The sequence below is a fragment of the Triticum aestivum genome, chromosome 1D (assembly GCF_018294505.1).
Source record: "Triticum aestivum cultivar Chinese Spring chromosome 1D, IWGSC CS RefSeq v2.1, whole genome shotgun sequence".
In the NCBI taxonomy this organism is placed as follows: domain Eukaryota; kingdom Viridiplantae; phylum Streptophyta; class Magnoliopsida; order Poales; family Poaceae; genus Triticum; species Triticum aestivum.
Genome location: NC_057796.1, coordinates 420,587,936 through 420,606,081, shown reverse-complemented (window position 1 = coordinate 420,606,081; position 18,146 = coordinate 420,587,936). Strand labels below are relative to the sequence as shown.

Sequence of the window (18,146 nt, the reverse complement as noted above, 5' to 3'; positions counted from 1 at the left end):
AACTACAGTTAGAGACCCACGAGTTGGGTGAGCTTGCAGACCCAATCTCCGAGGAGGAGGTTAAGGCGGCTATCAATGATATGCACAACGACAAGGCTCCTGGCCCCGATGGCTTCACCGGTATCTTCTTCAAGAAATGTTGGAATATCATCAAGGGTGATATCATGCGGGTTATTCATCTCTTCGAGAACCTTCACGGCTCCAATCTCCATTGGCTAAATTCTGCAAATGTCGTGTTGCTGCCCAAAAAAGAAGGTGCGGAGGGGATCTCGGACTACCGACCTATTAGCCTCATCCATGCGATTGCGAAGACATTGCAAAAATTCTCGCAAACCGCCTTCGTCCACTCATGTACTCTGTTGTCTCCAACGCCCAAAGTGCCTTCATAAAAGGGAGAAGTATCCATGACAACTTTATGCATGTCAGGAACCTTGCGTGCCGGTTGCACAAAAACAAAACACCCTCGCTTCTCTTCAAGTTGGACATCCGCAAGGCTTTTGATTCCGTGAAATGGGAGTACCTCATTGAACTCCTACAAAGAAAAGGTTTTCCCAGCAAGTTCAGAAACTGGATCGTCGCGCTTCTTGTCACATCTTCATCCCGTATCCTCCTGAATGGGGTGCCTGGCACTCCTATCCACCATGGAAAGGGGTTGCGACAAGGGGACCCGATGTCGCCCCTCCTATTTGTCATTGCTATTGATCCGCTCCAACATCTTCTTGACTTGGCCACTCGCAAGGGGTTGCTCCACAAAGTCCGTGGCCATGGCACCATTATGAGAACCTCTCTTTATGCGGATGATACAGCGGTGTTCATGGCACCCATCAAGAGAGACATTGATAACCTTGCTGGCATTTTGGACTGCTTTGGAGATGCCACCGGTCTGAGCACCAACTTCCACAAAAGCTCGGTCGTTCCGATTCGATGTCGCCACCTCAACCTTGAGCCCATCCTTCAAAATCTACCTGCAAAAAGAGCATCCTTTCCCATGAAATATTTGGGTCTTCCGCTTTCGGTTTGGAAATTAAAGAAAGTAGACTTCCAGTTCCTCGAAGACAAGGTGGCGGCCAAACTTATTCCGTGGGACGGCAACAACATCACCGCTATTGGTCGCACCACCTTGGTGAAGTCTGTGCTATCCTCCTTGTTGGTTTACTTCATCACATCTATCCACGTCCCGCTGAGCACCCTACATAACACAAGCAAGTTACAACACGCTTTTCTGTGGTCTGGCTCAGACAAAACCTCTGGAGCAAAATGCAAGGTCAAGTGGGACTTAGTTTGCCGCCCTTACGAGCGTGGAGGCCTCGGCGTGCCAAACACCGTCAAATTCGCGCGCGCACTATGCTTGTGTTGGATATGGTTTGAGTGGACGGTGCCATCCAAAATGTGGGTGGGGCTTGGGCAACCCATGTGATGAAGAGGATTACAATTTTTTCTATGCCTCCACCGTTATCACCGTTGGGAATGGGGCTAAAACACCCTTCTGGGATGCGCCTTGGGTTCATGGCCGCAAACCGAAGGATATTGCGCCGCTCATCCACGACGCATCCACAAGGAAAAACTGGAAGGTCAAGGAAGCACTCAACGAGGGCGCATGGATCTCCAAAATCAAGATGGCTATCACCTTCACTATGGCTCACATCCACCAATTTTTGGAGCTTTGGATGCTCATTTCAGAATTCCACCTAGAGGAGCATGCGGAGGACGAGATCTCTTGGAAGCACACTACGGATGGTCAATACTCGGCGGCGTCTGCTTACTCGGCGCAATTCTTCGGAACCTTCTACCCTTCAATGGATCACACAGTGTGGAAAGCCTGGGCACCGCCTAAGGTGAAGTTCTTTGCGTGGCTTGCCATCCAGGACCGGATTTGGACCGCTGATCGCCTAGCACGCCGGGGATGGCCGAATTGCCATCTTTGCCCCCTCTGCAAACGGGAGCCGGAGTCTGGACTACACCTCTTCGTCAAGTGTCCTTTCACCCTTCGCCTTTGGAATTTGGTCAACGGGTGGCTAAACCTCAACAACCTTGACACTTCGACATGGCACCTTCAGGACTCCATTAAGGATTGGTGGGTGAGCCAATCGAGTTTGTGCACTCCCAACAGGAAAGCCATGGCATCCCTCACCATGCTCATCAGATGGACCATTTAGAATGAGAGGAACGTATGCATTTTTCGCAACAAGAGCATGCCACCCCCAATTCTGCTAAGCAACATCAAGAGTGAATCCCTCACCTGGGTCACCGCCGGGGCTAAGAAGCTAGGTACTATAATATCAGGAGAGTAACACCACTTTGTATTTGTTGGGCTCGTGTAAAAACTCTATTCTCTCTTAATTAATATACGAGGCAAATCTTTTGCCTCGGTTCGAAAAAAATAAACAACTCAAAAATAAGAAGTCCAAAGTACACAGGTCCCGCAAAAATAAACAATCACAGCCGAAGATATCATTTAGCTGGGAATTGTTTAAGCCCAACTTCAGCAATGTGCAAATAATTTTCTGGTCTCGCTCTCTCACAATCTAGTTTCAGATATGTATTACAAAATTCAAGTCATACAGATTTGCATGTTTTGCAAATGGCAGACAAATTTTAGAAGAAATTGGCATGGTTGATTGGATTTTATTGAGGGAAATGCCTTGTGGTGCACTTTATTCATTTGAGGTAATGGTTACATCCTGAACAAGAAAGTTAATGGGGTCTCCATCCCCAAATAAAACAGAGTTTAAATCATAAGCATTGCCTAGCTAATCTTTGTTGAATTGGATTTAATGCTCTACAAATATGTGTTAACCCCGTTTCAAAATAAGTGTCTCGACTTTGTACTAACTTTAGTATAAAGTTGTACTAAAATTCAAACACTTACTTTGAAACGAAGGGAGTATATATTAACCGGGGTATCTCATCTTCAACCCGCCCAAAATAAAATAAAATAGCCCATAGAACAGAGTTTGGACGGTTAGTTCGCAGGTTCCATGGACCAAGTTTTTAAAATAACAAAGAAATTACATAGTTAGAAGCCTCCAGAAAAATCCATCGTGTTCTTAGATGCCCTTTTATATCCACAAACTTTGACCAAAAGTGTTAAGTCATTTGTAGGCTACACAAAAGAGATGAACATGTCGGGAGAAACACAGAGCAGGTTTTTATTTTGAAATGTGTTTCTCATATGGATCTATTTCTAAAAACTAGTGTCACCGTAGACAGTAGAGAATCGAACTAAGCCAGTGGAAATGAAAACACTCATAAAAAGCTCAGAGCTACTTGTGAAAATACACTTGCATCCAACCCAGGGCATCGCCATCACAGAGCAATAGCAACCAGTCAAAGACCACATGCAAATCTCAGACACGATGGGATATAATAAGGTACTTATATAAGTTACTGCAGGTACCACGAAACGTTCTGCTGGCACTACTAGTATATTACTGCCAGCATGAGGGGACGTTTTGCCCAGCTAGGCCATGTTCTTCTAAAGGTTCAGTTAGCATGGCCAATGGAACCAACCAGCACAGGGTGCTAGAGCGCCGAGACGTGCATAGCGCTAACCCTTATGTACACACCAAAATCAGGCACAGCTGATTCTGGAACAAGCTTACCACCCACTGCCCCCACCATTGCCGGCATCCCCGCCCTTGTTGCTGTCCCATCCGCCACTGGCCGCCTTGTCCCAGGAACTGCCGCCACCGCCGCCTTGGCTCCCGCCCCCTTCGGCCTTGTCCCAGGATCCTTCCTTCTTCGAACCACCTTCTGAAATGGCATGGAAGACAGAGTTTAGCGCTTCGAATTGGATTGTGAGATTAGCATAAGAAATGTCAATAGACAGGGGCATTGAACAGACTGAAGTGGGAGAAAATTGATGAATGCCAGGGGGCATAAAAAGGCAAAAGCACTTAGCTAAAACAAAATGGAGTCTTTCACTCTTTGCGGTGAAGGATCCTTAAGTGGTCATACCTGAGCCTCCAGTTCCTTTTGAAGAATTCCAGCTATCTTCATTGCTCTTTCCCCATGATCCTCCTCCGCCTGCGGATCCTCCAGTACCAGCGGTGGTGCCGCCAGCAGGAGCCCACTGGCCCAGGATAGAGGACCCATCGCCAGAAAATGGCTTGTTTTGACTCCAGGTGTTGTTTCCATCCTTCTTTCCTGCCTGATCATCTCCACCAGATGGTTTTGGAGCTCCCCAGCTATCGTTGTTGCCACTCCCCCAGCTGGACTTGCCCTTTGAGAAAGATTGATCCTCTTCAGTGCTTCCCTTTTTATCAGCATTCCAGGCCGAAGAGTGAGACCAGCCACCACCTCGGTCTTGACTGGAGGCCCTTCCCTCATTGTTGTCATTTCCATTGTTTCTGTAACCACCACCACGGCCTCTGTTTCCCCTGCCAGAGCCCCAACTGCCACCATCCCCGTCTCCTGACCCAAAGTTGTTACCTTGATTGCGATCACCTCGACCAAAGCGGCCTCTACCCCTTCCTCTGCCACCATCGGAATCCCTACTGTTCCACTGATCTTCAGACCTTCCTCCACCTGATCCATCATTTGTGTTGCCTCCTCCATTCCATGAAGATCCACTGTCCCCAAACCTTCCCCTACCTCTGCCACGATTCCCACGTCCAAATCCACCCCTACCATATCCAGCATTATCATCACCATATTTTGGCTTGTTCCAAGCAGGTTCTTGATCTCCACTTGAGGAACTTGGTTTGCCCCAAGAAGACGAGCCAGCATTGTTCCAACCCCCATCATTCCCATTGCCCCCTTTAGTACTCCAGGGGTCAGCTTTTTCCTCTGCTGCAGTAGAAGACACCTTGCTTGCCCACGGATCAGTTTCTTGCTCTTTGCCCACCGAGAGAATCAAATACAAGCACCGCAAGGTGCCACAAGGAAAATATAATCAAAGTTTAGCCCAAATGTCAAGCAGGGTATCAAATATGATCAATTGAATTAGTCCCTAAGCACCTTTAGTAGTAGAGCTGGTCTTGTTTGACCACAGATCATCTTGTTGTTTTTCACCTAAACATGAGAACAAAAGATAAGCTTGTGGTACATACATCAACTATCAAGCAAAAAAGAACAACTTTGCTTCAGAACTACCTGATGCAGCATCCTCCCATTTTGCCCCAGTGGTACAGGAAGACTCTTTCGCCTTCGTATTCCAGCCATCATTGTTCTCAGCACCTGCAGCCTTGCTTGACCAAGCATCAGTTTGTTGTTCTTGGCCTACAAGATACAGAAGTCAGCACATAACTATAGCTCGAAGCATCAAACCAAATACAAAATGGTCATTCCAATTATATCTTCATCACCTTTGGCAGTCACCTTGCTCGCCCAAGGATCACCTTGCTCGCCTACACAAGAGCATATAAGAGTGAAACTTGCAGCATATCGAGTACTTGTGCCACGATTTTAAATACTACCAATAATCAGCACATCCAATAGAAGTCATCTTGCTAAAGCCAAAGGATCAATGTGTCCAACACTCACAGTCAGCTAGTCAATCAAGAGTAATAAAAGAGGCACAATTCTAAGCAGCATGAGATATTTACTTGTGTATTCCTGTTGAACATCATTAAAGTAGCATGAGATTAAAATATGTATGGCATTGACGGAATTTTTTATGGAGAATATCAAATTTGATGTATGTGATCCAGAACATAGAAGTACACATTTACCAACAATGATCATTAATAAAGCTACAACTCTGAATGGGGCTGCTCACCTCCAGACAGTTTTTTATCCTCCGAGGAGTTCCAAGCGGGAGTCTGATTTTCATCACATGGCTTGGTGCCTTCATTGGCACTCCAAGGCTGACTGCTTCCCCAGTTTGGTGTATCACTACTGCTCCTTTCCTTTCCAAACTCAGAACTACCTCGATCTCCATTTCTCCAACCATTGTCTCTTCCTCCCCCTCGTCCTCCATATTGGCCCCTCCCTCTTCCCCTCCCACGGTATCCACCAGAATCTCCACCTTCATTACCTACCTGTGTATCAGACCCCCAAGAGGGCTTTGCAGAACTGTCATTACGCCATGAGCCCTTCCAGCTTTCTTCGTCATTTCTGTCACCAGAATCCCAAGATTCCCGGCCCCGGCCTCTCCCACGTCCTCGCCCGAACCCACGGCCACCTTCAAAGTTTCCAGCAGGTCTGCTCCAGGTGCTATTCTGATTATCCCCCTCAGCTGCCTCTCCCTTGTTCCAGCTTGATGAACCAGCACCGCCAGTCGGTTTACCCCAATCACTGCCACCAACTTGGTCTGATGAGCCAGCTTTGTTCCAGTTCCCACTTCCATTATTTGTTTCTTCAGACTTGGCACCTGAATCTTTTGGATTGCCCCATGCTTCATCTTGTCCTTGGCCCACAGCAACAGTATCCCAACCTCCAGAGCCACTGTTTTGGCCCGACTCTTTTGACTTCCCCCAAGCATCATCTTGAGCAACAGGCAAAGCAGCAGATTTAGCCCAGGCATCATTATCATCTGAGCCAACACAAATAGCAACAGCGGTATCCCAAGACCCACCCTTGTCTGCATCTTTCGGAACTGTGCCTTTTTCTTGATCTTGGTTTGACTTGCCAAAAGGTTGGCCCCATCCTTGACCATCACCCTCCAACTTCTTCTCTGGTGACCATGATGACTTCTCCCAGCTATCTGCTTCTTTCGTAACTACTTCTTTGACCTTACTGCCCCAAGGATCTGTATCACCACCAGTTGCCATGTCCACCTGCTTGCACGCCTCACCCCAGTTGCCACTCTTTTCACTATCCTTGTTGACTGCTCCTCCACCCCAAGAGCTGCCACCAGCATCAAATCCACCACCTCCGGCTTCTTTACCCCAGGCATTGTCAGTGGAGCTTTCCTTTTGTGTAGTGCTGTTGTTCCACATATCAACAGCTGCAGATGTTGTTTTGTTACCCCATGGATCAGAATCACCATCAGCAGAAGATGTTGGTTTCTTAGACCAGGGATCAGCTTCTGTTTCTCCATCTGAAGATGTAGAAATTACTGAATCAGCAAAATTATAAAAACCTCAAGATAGAGGAAACTTTCCACATAAGATTTGTCACTCCTGCAGAAATATGATATTTTTTACTTCCTAGAAACTGAAAATCAAGATTATACTACAGATGAATGTACACGCTTTGCATCCCTCTAATGCTTTACAATGCACCATGACATAAAATCCTACTGTGTGCTTATCTTCAAGGCTCAAGGTGCATTCATTGATGCAAAAAAAAAAAAGTTACCAGTTACACCCATTAGAAACCAATATGCAAGACATTATTTGCTACACTACACATTGTTTTTAAGGCGTCCTGCCTTGGACGCTTAGGCGATAAGGCGCCCGGTCAGCGCCTTACAAATATGCCCGCCTTAGGCGCTTAGGCGTCGCCTAGGCGCTAGAGCGGGTGGTGCTCGCCTTAGGTCGCCTTACCGCCTTAAAAACAATGACACTACAGGCACAGTATTAACGTATCGCGGATTTTACGACATATATCTACCCTCAGTCCACAGTTATCTGGACTCTACTGATAACACGCACAACACACAGAGGAAGGGTGATACCAACTGCTTTTTTATAAACAGAAACTGAACCAGCCACCTTAGTGAGCAAATCAGACAAAGGAAATAACCTTGATATTCTGGACTAAACTTATTTCTATAGCTAATATCATGACTTAGAATTTGAAGCCATACTTGTGTTGCTGGTTTTGTTTTATACCACATGATGCAGCTCAACAGTGACATAAAGAGAAGGCAAAATTGTCTGTTAACTGTGTGGGCATGTGCTCATCCAAATCTATAACAACCTAGAAAAATCCAGTGCCATCCAGTTTTAAAGCCCGAGTTTCCTTTCCTCGGAAGCAAGTCCCCTATGAACTAACCCATGCAGTTTTTTATCCACTCACAGCTTTACCATAAATGATACTACTACTCCGTTTGAGCGACAAGTAATTCCGGACAGAGGGAGTACTCTGTAGCCTTATGATCAGATGAATCAGGGGACAAACAAGCTCTTGACATGAGTAGAGCATGGTGTTACACGTGCAACATCCAGTAAACTCTAGTAGATAGCATAGCTGATGGAGTGTGGTTGACAGATGATAAGAGGTGTAAAGATTATTCTAGAGGGTATAAGAACATCAAATAAGAACTTGCCTTTGAATAGTGGACAATTATTGTATGCATGACTACTTTATACATGTATCAACTTACACATAATATATCCCCAACTCCCTAGTGCAAAGGCGTAAAATGTAGGTTTATAAATTGCAATGCTTACGAATAATTGCTGCAACGCATGTAAATACCAGTTGTTATATTTTGATGACACAAGACATTGCTGCAACATACTCCCTCTGTTCCTAAATATAAGTCTTTGTAGAGATTCCAATATGGACTACATACAGAGCAAATGAGTGAATCTGCACTCTAAACTACGTCTATATACATCCGTATGTAGTCCATATTGAAATCTTTAAAAAGACTTGTATTTAGGAACAGAGGGAGTACTATATAAATAATTATATTTTTTAGGGAATATTTATCACAAGAAAGCAATACAAGTCTCTAATATATCCAAATACGGACACGTAATGTGTAGATGCAACATATGTAAATGATCTGTGCAATATTAAAGATGGCAAAATAAAAACATGCCGGTCGAAGGGTTAGAGAAGTTGGAAAACTTGGCAACCCTTCTACAACATAATCATCTACTGCAACATTTTTTGATTAATAATCTTCTAACCAGAATGAACCTCTTATACAGACAAGTTAATTTGTGATTTGTTTATGAGGAAATGCCCCTTTCCATCCTGCCTGTTAGTACTGTTGACCCGCACACAAACTAAATTGATATGTCTCATACCACTCCTACTGGGCCAAACCTATCCCTTAATTGGTCCACTTCTTGCACCAATTCAAGGCCTTATTTAAATTACAGACTGGATAGCTGATGAGATGTCTGATATTCTGGCAAGCATTTCCAATGGATAAAAATGATGCAGTGATGAACTATCATTGTGATCAAACAACACAAAAATCAATGAAGCTCCAAATTATACGAAAAAGGGAGGCTCCCAACCATGCTACCAAATAGGAAGGCAAAGGGTAGGCCTAACACTACATATTACCTGCATTCTGGGCTGGTAACGCAGAACTTGAAAAAGGTTGCCAAGAATCACTGCAGCAGATAATAAAACTATTATGTGACTGGTAATTAGTACTGATGCAAATAATAGGTACACAGGCCATTTATTCCTCCGAGCGATATTGTACAGATTCTGTAAATGTAGTGATCCCAACAAGAAAGAATTTAATACTCCCGCCATTCCAAAACAGTGTATTATTTTTTCCAAACTCCAACATGTCCATGTTTGACTAGGTTCATAGAAAAAATATAAACATTTAGCAAATAAATAAATATGAAATATATTTCATAATGAACATAATGATCTGAATTAGTATTCTAGATATCGATATTTTTCTCTATAAACTTGCTCAAAACATAGAGAAGATTGACTTCTCAAAAAAAAATATGCACCTTATATTTTGGAACGTGACTATGAAAAATATAATTGCGTATAAATGATAGCATTACACAAAAACGACAAAGTAAGTTCAACGAAAGGTTAAGGTTGCTACCCTTCGTTAGTAACCTTTTTCTCATGGTTGGTAGCAGTTACATTAGCAAGTCAACCTCACAACACCATTTTGATGGATGGGTAGCTCTAAACTGCTCCCATCCCCTAACCCAGTTCGGCTTGTTTAAAAGAAACCAGCAAGGAACTGAAAAATATGAAACAAACCTGCCAAGAGATGCAAATCCATTGTCCCATGAGGTTTTAGCAGCTTCTGAAAATAAATTTAGAATCAATGTAAGTAACAAAAAGAATGTATTACAAGACCAAACTTATGAGGTGCTATAATTAAAAAAAGTCTTCTACACCTTATAAACAGTTCTACATTCAGTTTTCAGTTTCTCACATCTTAAAAACTTATGAGGTCTCATTATAGGCAGTAGGTCCACCGCAAATAGTTTTGGAGAAGATCGGCAACACTTTTCCCTTGTACACGCAATAGAAACTAATCTAGCAAGTACAAATAACTGGTATACATATGAACACAAACTTACCGGTGAATGGTGTATCCTGAGTTCCAAAGTTACCAGATGGAGCACTGGACGAGTTATCCCTGGTGTGACATATAACACAATGAGAAGCAAATGTGGAAATGAAATTATACATCAATGACTACTCATGCAGTCACACGTCACTAAAACAAGCAACAATAAGTAAGAGAAGCTTGAAACATGATTTGTCTGCTTACCCTCTTTTAGTTGGGACTGAGAGAAACTCTGCTTGCACTGCAACATAATACAAAAGAGTAAGGCATTGTCCATAGAATGGCTCCAGTACAAGCATATTTACAAACTAACCTGTAACAATCTTCAGTAGAGAATCTAGCTTAACAGTTACATCATTTCTAAATATCCGAACTACACGGCAGAGATAACCCTTCAAAGGACCCCTTCGAAAACGCAGCACCTCTCCGACTTGGAAGAGTTGTTCTCTGGGTGCCCTGTAAGGCCTTTCATCTGTATGATCAAGGAAATCAGAACAGAACTTAACTTCTGCTGACAAACATCAAACTTCAAACGACAATACATAGAAAAAAATCATGGAACACTTACTATTTCGTTGTTCATTTTGCTCGGATGATAAACTTCAAACGACAATACATAGAAAAATATCATGGAACACTTACTATTTCGTTGTTCATTTTGCTCGGATGATATGAAAGCTGACTCCGAGAACATGGGAACAGGGTTGTCCTGATACATCAAAAACAAAGTGACCAAAAGAACATTTCTGATTCATTGACAAGTGGACATAGTGCATTAAACATACCGAATTTGTCACGTCCCTCCTTTTCTTGACATTTTCACATGACCCACACTGAGCACAGAAAAATCCATTGTTCTCACTTTCGCTTTCATCATATATAAAAAGTATTCCCATATACAAGTGTTTAACAACTCCTTGCTTGCCCTGCAAGATAACATCAAACAGATCAAAAAGGTGCCAGACGGAAGGAATTGGTTTATTAAATAATTACAGGAACTGCAAAATCATAATTTGCAGCTATGGAGCATGTTAGTAGAACAAAAACTCATCTTACAAACTGCAAGGTTAGAACAATTAGCAGATACTTGACAAAAGTACATTCAATACACCAATCATTTTAATCAATAGAAGAAAAAAATGCATAATTCCACATACTGCCCAGAAAATAAGACACTTCATAATAGCAGACTCCTGATTGAATGGAAATAAAAATTTCACCTGAACTGGTCCTTCCAGAACTTTAACAGTGTCATTCATGGATATTGACTTGTTCTGATGGTCAACAGCTGTAAACATTTTGTCTACAATTCCTTTCTTAATATCTTGCTTTCTAACTGTCACAGCAGATCCTTCAGGGCCACCTTTTAAAATCTACGAGAAAACCAATCATTCTTAGAATGGTACGACACAAAAATGCGGAACTCGAGAGTGCATGAGAAGAATACTACCTTAAAACCATCTTTCTCAACAGCAATAATCACTCCAAAATCTTTTCGGCTGCTCATTAGGAAATAGAAATAATTATTGCATCCTGTAGCAAGTACTTACTCCTTCCGTTCAAAATTATTTGAAGTTCAAGCTTTGTCCCAAGTCAAAACTTAAAAGAAATTTGACCAAGTCTATAGGAAAATGTGCTAATAACTACAACATCAAATATATATAGTACGAAAGTACATTTTTATGATGAAGCTGATTTTGTGCTGTGGCTGTTGATACATTATTCTCTAGACTTGGCCAAACTTAAAGAAGTTTGACTTAGGACAAAGCCAGAACTTCAAATAATTTGGAACAGAGGGAGTAGTTGATAGTGACTAGTGAATAAAAACCAGAAAACAGAGACTCACCCAAAGGTTACAAGATCGTGGAGGTTGAATTGAGCATCATCGTCATCATCGTCACAGTTTTCAGTAGAAGTGGAACCTTTAAGATTTGATGCCTTGGAGCTTTTGTCTTTAGAAGATGCTGATTTCTTCATATCCGGTTCTCTGGGCACATTTCTTTTCTTATTATGACCATAGATGCCAGAGACCCAATCCATGTCATCGGCAGAACTTTTAATGCTTGGACTAGAAGAGAACTTGAGAATCTCGGTATCCGTTGGTTGTATCCCCCAGTAAATCAAAGAACTAAGTGCAACTCGCTTATACAGGAAACCATCTTTGAACATCAGACCATCAAGCACTTCAAAAACATCACCAGTCTGACGATCACGCTTACTTTCGATATGAGGTCCAAAGAACCTAGGATCAACAAGATCATGGAAACAATGGCAGAGCCTGATTAGAAACAAATGGTAGCAGAAGGCTACTGGGTGTGGGACAAAGAAACATTGGACAGAAGCATTTACTCTAGCTCCTGCGAGCTGATTAGTCGCGGTGCAGGAACTGCCGCACCTTTTAGGGGAATAGCACCACCCTGCAAAAGCCAACGCACATAACATGAGTTCCGTAGTGGTAATTCCAACTGTCAGCCATACAAGATGCAAAGGGGAAGTGAAAAGAAATACTCCCTCCGTTCATAAATATAAGATGTTTTGGGTATTTCAATATGGACTACATACGAACTGAAATGAGTGAACAAACACACTAAAAATGTGTCTACAGAAATCCGATTCAGAAAAAAGTTATAACACCTTATATTCATGATTGGAGGAAGTACTCCCTCCGTTCCTAAATATTTGTCTTTCTAGAGGTTTTAAATGGTTACCACATACGGATGTATATAGACATATTTTAGAGTGTAGATTCACTCATTTTGCTCCGTATGTAGTCACTTATTGAAATCTCTAGAAAGACAAATATTTAGGAACGGAGGGAGTAGTTGTTAACAAGCACATGAATAGAATTAAACATTCAGGTCACATGGTATCACAGGCAATGCACATCGCAAGGGCTCACGTGTCATAATTTCTATTGTGCTATAAAATAATATGAAAATTAAGTTTCTAGGACAAAGGTCTGAGCTTGATGCTAAAGCCCCCAATAAATACAAACTTAAATGCAGTACATAGTTCATCACTGCTGGCAAATGGCGACGCAAGAGTTACAGGAAGTAGAGACCAATACATAGTAAAAATCAGCAGACATAATCTCATGATTGAAAGGCAACAAGTTCAACAAAACAAGTTTGCAGCTACAGGAAGTATTATCAAACTACAAAACCGGATGGCATAAGCAGGCATAAATTGAACTCAAGCCAATAAAAAAGTTCCAGAGCTTTCACTGCAATAATGAAAATTTAGGATGCAGACAAAGGTGTAAGAGCATTACGAATTTTTTTGAAATAGCATGGAGATCAACTCTTGGTATAAGCTTTATCAGCACTTTTTTCCGCCCATCATCCGCACTGACAACCTAAAAGAAAAGGCATTGATGAACAAAGAATTTGAGAATATATTAAGATATCCCACACCCCTATTATGATACCTGTGCTAGATCTCCTTTATAGTTTCCACTTTTCATGCGCACCCATGTACCTGGAGAGACTTCAAATGGTTTTGCACGAGTTGATAGCAAGCTACGAACTTCAGCTACTGGGACAGTACTAGTTCGGTTTACATAAACATCGCAAAATCCTTTGCATGCCTGTAGCAAGAGGTGCCCATATGGTCAGTGGGTCATTTTGCAACCAAAAAATTCTGTACAGCATATAAATGGGCAAATCTTACAGGGGAAGAAAGCTTTATCAACTGTAGATAAATTTTGTTTTTCGAATATCCAATGAGAAGCATTTATTCTCCATTCTGACCTTCCAATTTTATTAATTTATATGGAAGAGAAAATTGAATTGGAGTGTGTGAGAAGTAGAAGGAAAAATGAATTGCAATGCACAGAGAAAACAAGACATTTTAAACCTTTAACAAATCTGATGTTGAAGTATCACCCAATATTATCTGATACCACATAGTGTAATGCATAGCTGGATATACATCATCTCATGTTGTTTAAATTGTTCTTAGGAGCATGGATATGTTTATTCTTTAATGGAAGGATCAAACTACGTACCTCAGTAACGTCACAAGCCTTCTCAGCTTCAACAAAAACAGATCCTCTCACATGATCAAGTGCGAATGCTGAGATAATTGGCACTTTGGTACCGAACTTTTGCAGATGAAGAAACTTCTGCATGAAGCAGAAAGCCATTTGGCGCTCCCGCCCAACCTGAAATGCAGCTACATAAATAAGTCTCCGGCTATTAAATGCTAGGACGTCATAAAGTCAAAACATCTAGCAATCACAAACCATGCATTTGACCCTCCAGATGATAGGATCTTTTACACCATCCATGGTAGACTCATCATCATCATATTGTTCAGTAGAGCCACCATAACCGGCATATCTCACACGATTAGAGTAACGGTCATTGATAAATTGCTCAAGTTCATCACCGCTCAGCTCCTCTTCCTTTACATTTCCAAGAAATGGAAGAGGGTGTGACCTTTCAACTCTTACACCTTTTGTCCTCCCCGCAGTAAAGAAACCTGCAATATTCATCAGTGGGATGACATCAGCAGAAGTTGCAAAAGAATTGTTTAGATGGTGAAGGTAAACTGATTGTTGGTGCCTAGAAAGGAAAAGAACCTACAACTCCCTGGTAATTGTTCAAAAGAAAACGTCAACTTTATAACCGGTCTATGGACCCTGTACATCAAAACCAGTTATTTACAATCACCCCTCATGCCCCTCGCCTCCTCTCCTCTTTTTCACCCTCTCCCTTCGCCTCCCACCATCTATCCCTCTCCCTTCCCTTGCCATTTTATTTTTCCCACTCTCCCCTTTTTATCTTTACTACAGCAAGCAAGGGGGGGCAGCAACCCAGGCACCTTGATACCTGATCGACCACAAGGTGACAACTTATAAAGTTATAAACATAGTCCTCACTATGCACCACAAAAGCCAGCAGATGAAACTAACTATAAATATTATCACTCCTTGGTTACTCAAAAATTATGAACGAAAAAGATGTCACCCTTATAATCTGAGATTATTTCATATTTTTATGAAAAAACACCTTACAGACAAACAAGGGCAAGTGCACAAACATGAATTTAATAATTTTGCCCCTTGTGTCCTTGTAAAAAGTTGCAAATCTGCAGAATGTTGATATGTGCCCCTAAATGTGTGCCATCATTGTAAAAGGAAAAGGCTCCAATGACCTCTAACATGTCTGACTTAGTAACTCACAACAAACTTCATGCAAGAAAACAACTCGATTAGGACCCACATCCAATGAAGTGCAAAAGCTAACATAGTTATGTATCTTAAAACCATTATTACAATGGTTCATGTAAAATCCAAACTGCTGTGGCAACCATCAACGACACATAATACAATATATATACAAGACATGCTCTATCCCTGATGGCTAATGCAATGGTCACCAACTCAATCGCACGTACTCCTTCTGTCCCATAATATAAGAATTTTTTTGACACTACACTAGTAAATTATGGTACGCAAGCAAACTTACTTGCGTACCAGTAAACTGTATTGTAAGTGAGCTTTCCTAACAGGTGGTTCAAGCAAAAGGAGAAGCAACAAATCGTAACCCCCCTTTGTAGTCATACCACGCCAATAAACATATCATCACTTCACTTCCCAAAATCGCTTGCTAGAAACCTTCCATTCCCAGAAAAAAATACGATACCGCGAATCAATTGGCCACGCATCATAACACCGAAAAAACAAGAACTTCTGGAAATCTATTGGTTGGGATCCCAAGACCGGACTTCTAAAATGCAACCCTGGGTTTAGGTTGAATTTTGCCACGGCTATCTAGAGATTACTGCTGTTAAAGGATGGGGAAACAAAAACCCCAACCAACGAAATCCCAACCAAAGACAAACAAAAAACCCCAATCAGCACATAGACCTAACAAGGACATCGAAGCACAACGGAGAATGCATTGCTCCGAACCCTAGACCCCAGCCGAACCAACTAATCAATGCCACCCAACCAACATGGGTAGGGTTCGCCGCCTCGGGAAAGCCGATCCGTGGTTCCGTACCGTCGTCGAGGTCGTCCTGCAACTCCTCCGCCTCCTCCTCCTCTTCCTCCTCCTCGTCCTCCTCGTACTCGTCGTCGACGCCGGCGGCGTCGTCGACGAACTGGAGGACGCCGGAGCGGCCGCGGCGGCGCTTGGCGGAGGAGGACGAGGGGCCCGCGCCACCGCGGCCGGCGCCGCGCCGCTTGGAGCCCGAGGAGGAGCCCGGGTCGTCGGTGGCGATCTGCTTGCCCTTCCCCTTCACCGCCATGGTGGGGGCGGAGGGGATCAGAGCGAGTGTGGGGAGTGGGGAATGGGGTGGGGTGGGGAGGAGGAACGGCAGGTGTCGCGGTGCGGTGGAGGAGGGCATGGTTTTAACCCAGGAGGACCCCCCCCCCCCCCCCCGAGGTGTGCCCTCTTTCGAATGGCCCCCTCTATTTGTTTATAATTGTGTTTTGTGGGGAGGGAACAAGCGATGGTGGTAGGTGGTGCGGGCCCCAAGGGATTCTCACGCAATCCCAAAAGTTAAGAGGGGGGTAAAAGCAAACCCTAGAAATCACCGCACCTCTCGAGCCGTCAGATTCGATTTACAACGCGATCCCGATCATCGGATTTTTACCCTTGTGTTGTGAGCCCTCGTAATATCCGACCCCACCGAGGCATTTTCGTCATTTCACCACGAGGTATGTACAAGGCCGAAACGTTTGCGATGGAAAACCTAGCCGCCTCTTTCTCCCTCTCCCCAAACCTAAACCAGCCCTTCCTCCCCTGCCGATTCCTTCTCTCTCCCATCTCAAACCTGCCGCCGCCCTCAGCCCACACAGACGATCTCCTCTCTCCCAACCCCCAACCACAGCACCGCCCCTACCCTCTCTCCCATCAACGCTAGTGCCCATCGCTGTTGTCTCCCCTTCTCGAGCGGGTGAGGCGGAGGCTAGATCCACCACGCCCAGAGCACTGTTTCCGTTGTGGTCATGCAAATTCGTTCCGGGAGAGGAGTGAGGGGGTCAGATCCCACCTCACATGAGGAGTCGCATCATGGCGGCGGAACCCTCACAAGTCTGTTCCGGCTGAGGAGTGAGGGGCATGGAGCTCCGACCCAGCAGCCATGGAGCACGTCACGGTGAAGGGCTTCTTCCTCATATGGCACTATGAGAGAGACCTTTGAGGGTGCTCCTCCCCCTCCTCCTTTGGATGCAAATTGTGGCGCAAATTAGCTTCTTTTCTTTGTCATTGCTTAGGTTTCATTCCTGCTTTCACGAAATTAGCTTCATTTTAGGGTAGCACAAAATTTGGTTTTCGACATGCGATAAATCAATTTTGGCGAGACAAATTCTTCTCCAGCTGGGAAGGATCCATCGTTGTCCGCTCGGTTAAATGGTATGTGTATAAATGCTTTTTGTACAGTTGTTGTGATCTGCAGTTACCATATTCTGCAATGTCACAATCTATGCCCCATCCATGTGTGTTGTGTTAGAAACTAAAACTATTAGCACTGTTTTTGGAGCATGTTTACAAAGCTACTTAATTTCTTCTCATATAGGTGTGTGCCATGAACATGGAAGGGAATAGCAAAGTAAAGAGATCATGAATATGGTTTGTTTTTGCATAATTTTTGGAAGTATCTGGTTGGGTGTGTGCTTTGAATATGTACACCTAAGGTGTCAATTCACCCTTTTGTATTCTCTAAATATGTGTGAATGTTGATGAACTTTCAAATCCTGGGTGTGTGCTTTGAATATGTACAACTAATTAAGGTGTCCATTCACCCTTTTTTATTTTCTAAACAGTGTGAATGTTGACTAGCTTTCAAATCCTACATCGTAGAATAAATTGTTATGGTTCACTGGCTTTTATTTCAGGTGATAATAGTTATGATTGACTCACTGGGGTAGCCAGGTCTTAGTAAGAAGAATGCTAGCAAGTTGGGCAGGAAAGTGTCATATTGATGCAGTCAGTTGCTATTACATGGTTTCTTCATTTATTGATTGTTGTGGCTATATTCTTGGCTATGATTGAGGTTTGATGTTGTCTTAGGG

General features: G+C 43.2%; 1 protein-coding gene across 2 annotated transcripts; it reads right to left on the bottom strand.

Annotated features, from left to right (window-relative positions):
• Positions 1–3,359: 3,359 nt before the first annotated feature.
• On the bottom strand, positions 3,360–16,449 carry LOC123182551 (protein RNA-directed DNA methylation 3). 2 transcript variants are annotated; one of them, XM_044595159.1, is made up of 22 exons: positions 16,132–16,449; positions 14,367–14,605; positions 14,130–14,285; positions 13,551–13,709; positions 13,395–13,478; positions 12,473–12,540; positions 11,970–12,365; positions 11,574–11,622; positions 11,344–11,496; positions 10,909–11,049; positions 10,766–10,832; positions 10,437–10,595; positions 10,328–10,364; positions 10,134–10,192; positions 9,808–9,853; positions 9,133–9,182; positions 5,720–6,982; positions 5,307–5,348; positions 5,095–5,220; positions 4,960–5,013; positions 3,958–4,836; positions 3,360–3,750 (listed from the first exon to the last, which is right to left on the bottom strand). In XM_044595159.1, the coding sequence occupies exons 1-22, from the start codon at positions 16,376–16,378 to the stop codon at positions 3,599–3,601; spliced, it is 4,626 nt and encodes a 1,541-aa protein (XP_044451094.1). In that variant the 5' UTR covers positions 16,379–16,449; the 3' UTR covers positions 3,360–3,598. The 2 variants fall into 2 exon arrangements, with proteins under 2 accessions (XP_044451094.1, XP_044451093.1); XM_044595158.1 differs by having other exon boundaries at positions 3,360–3,753; positions 16,132–16,448.
• Positions 16,450–18,146: the final 1,697 nt, after the last annotated feature.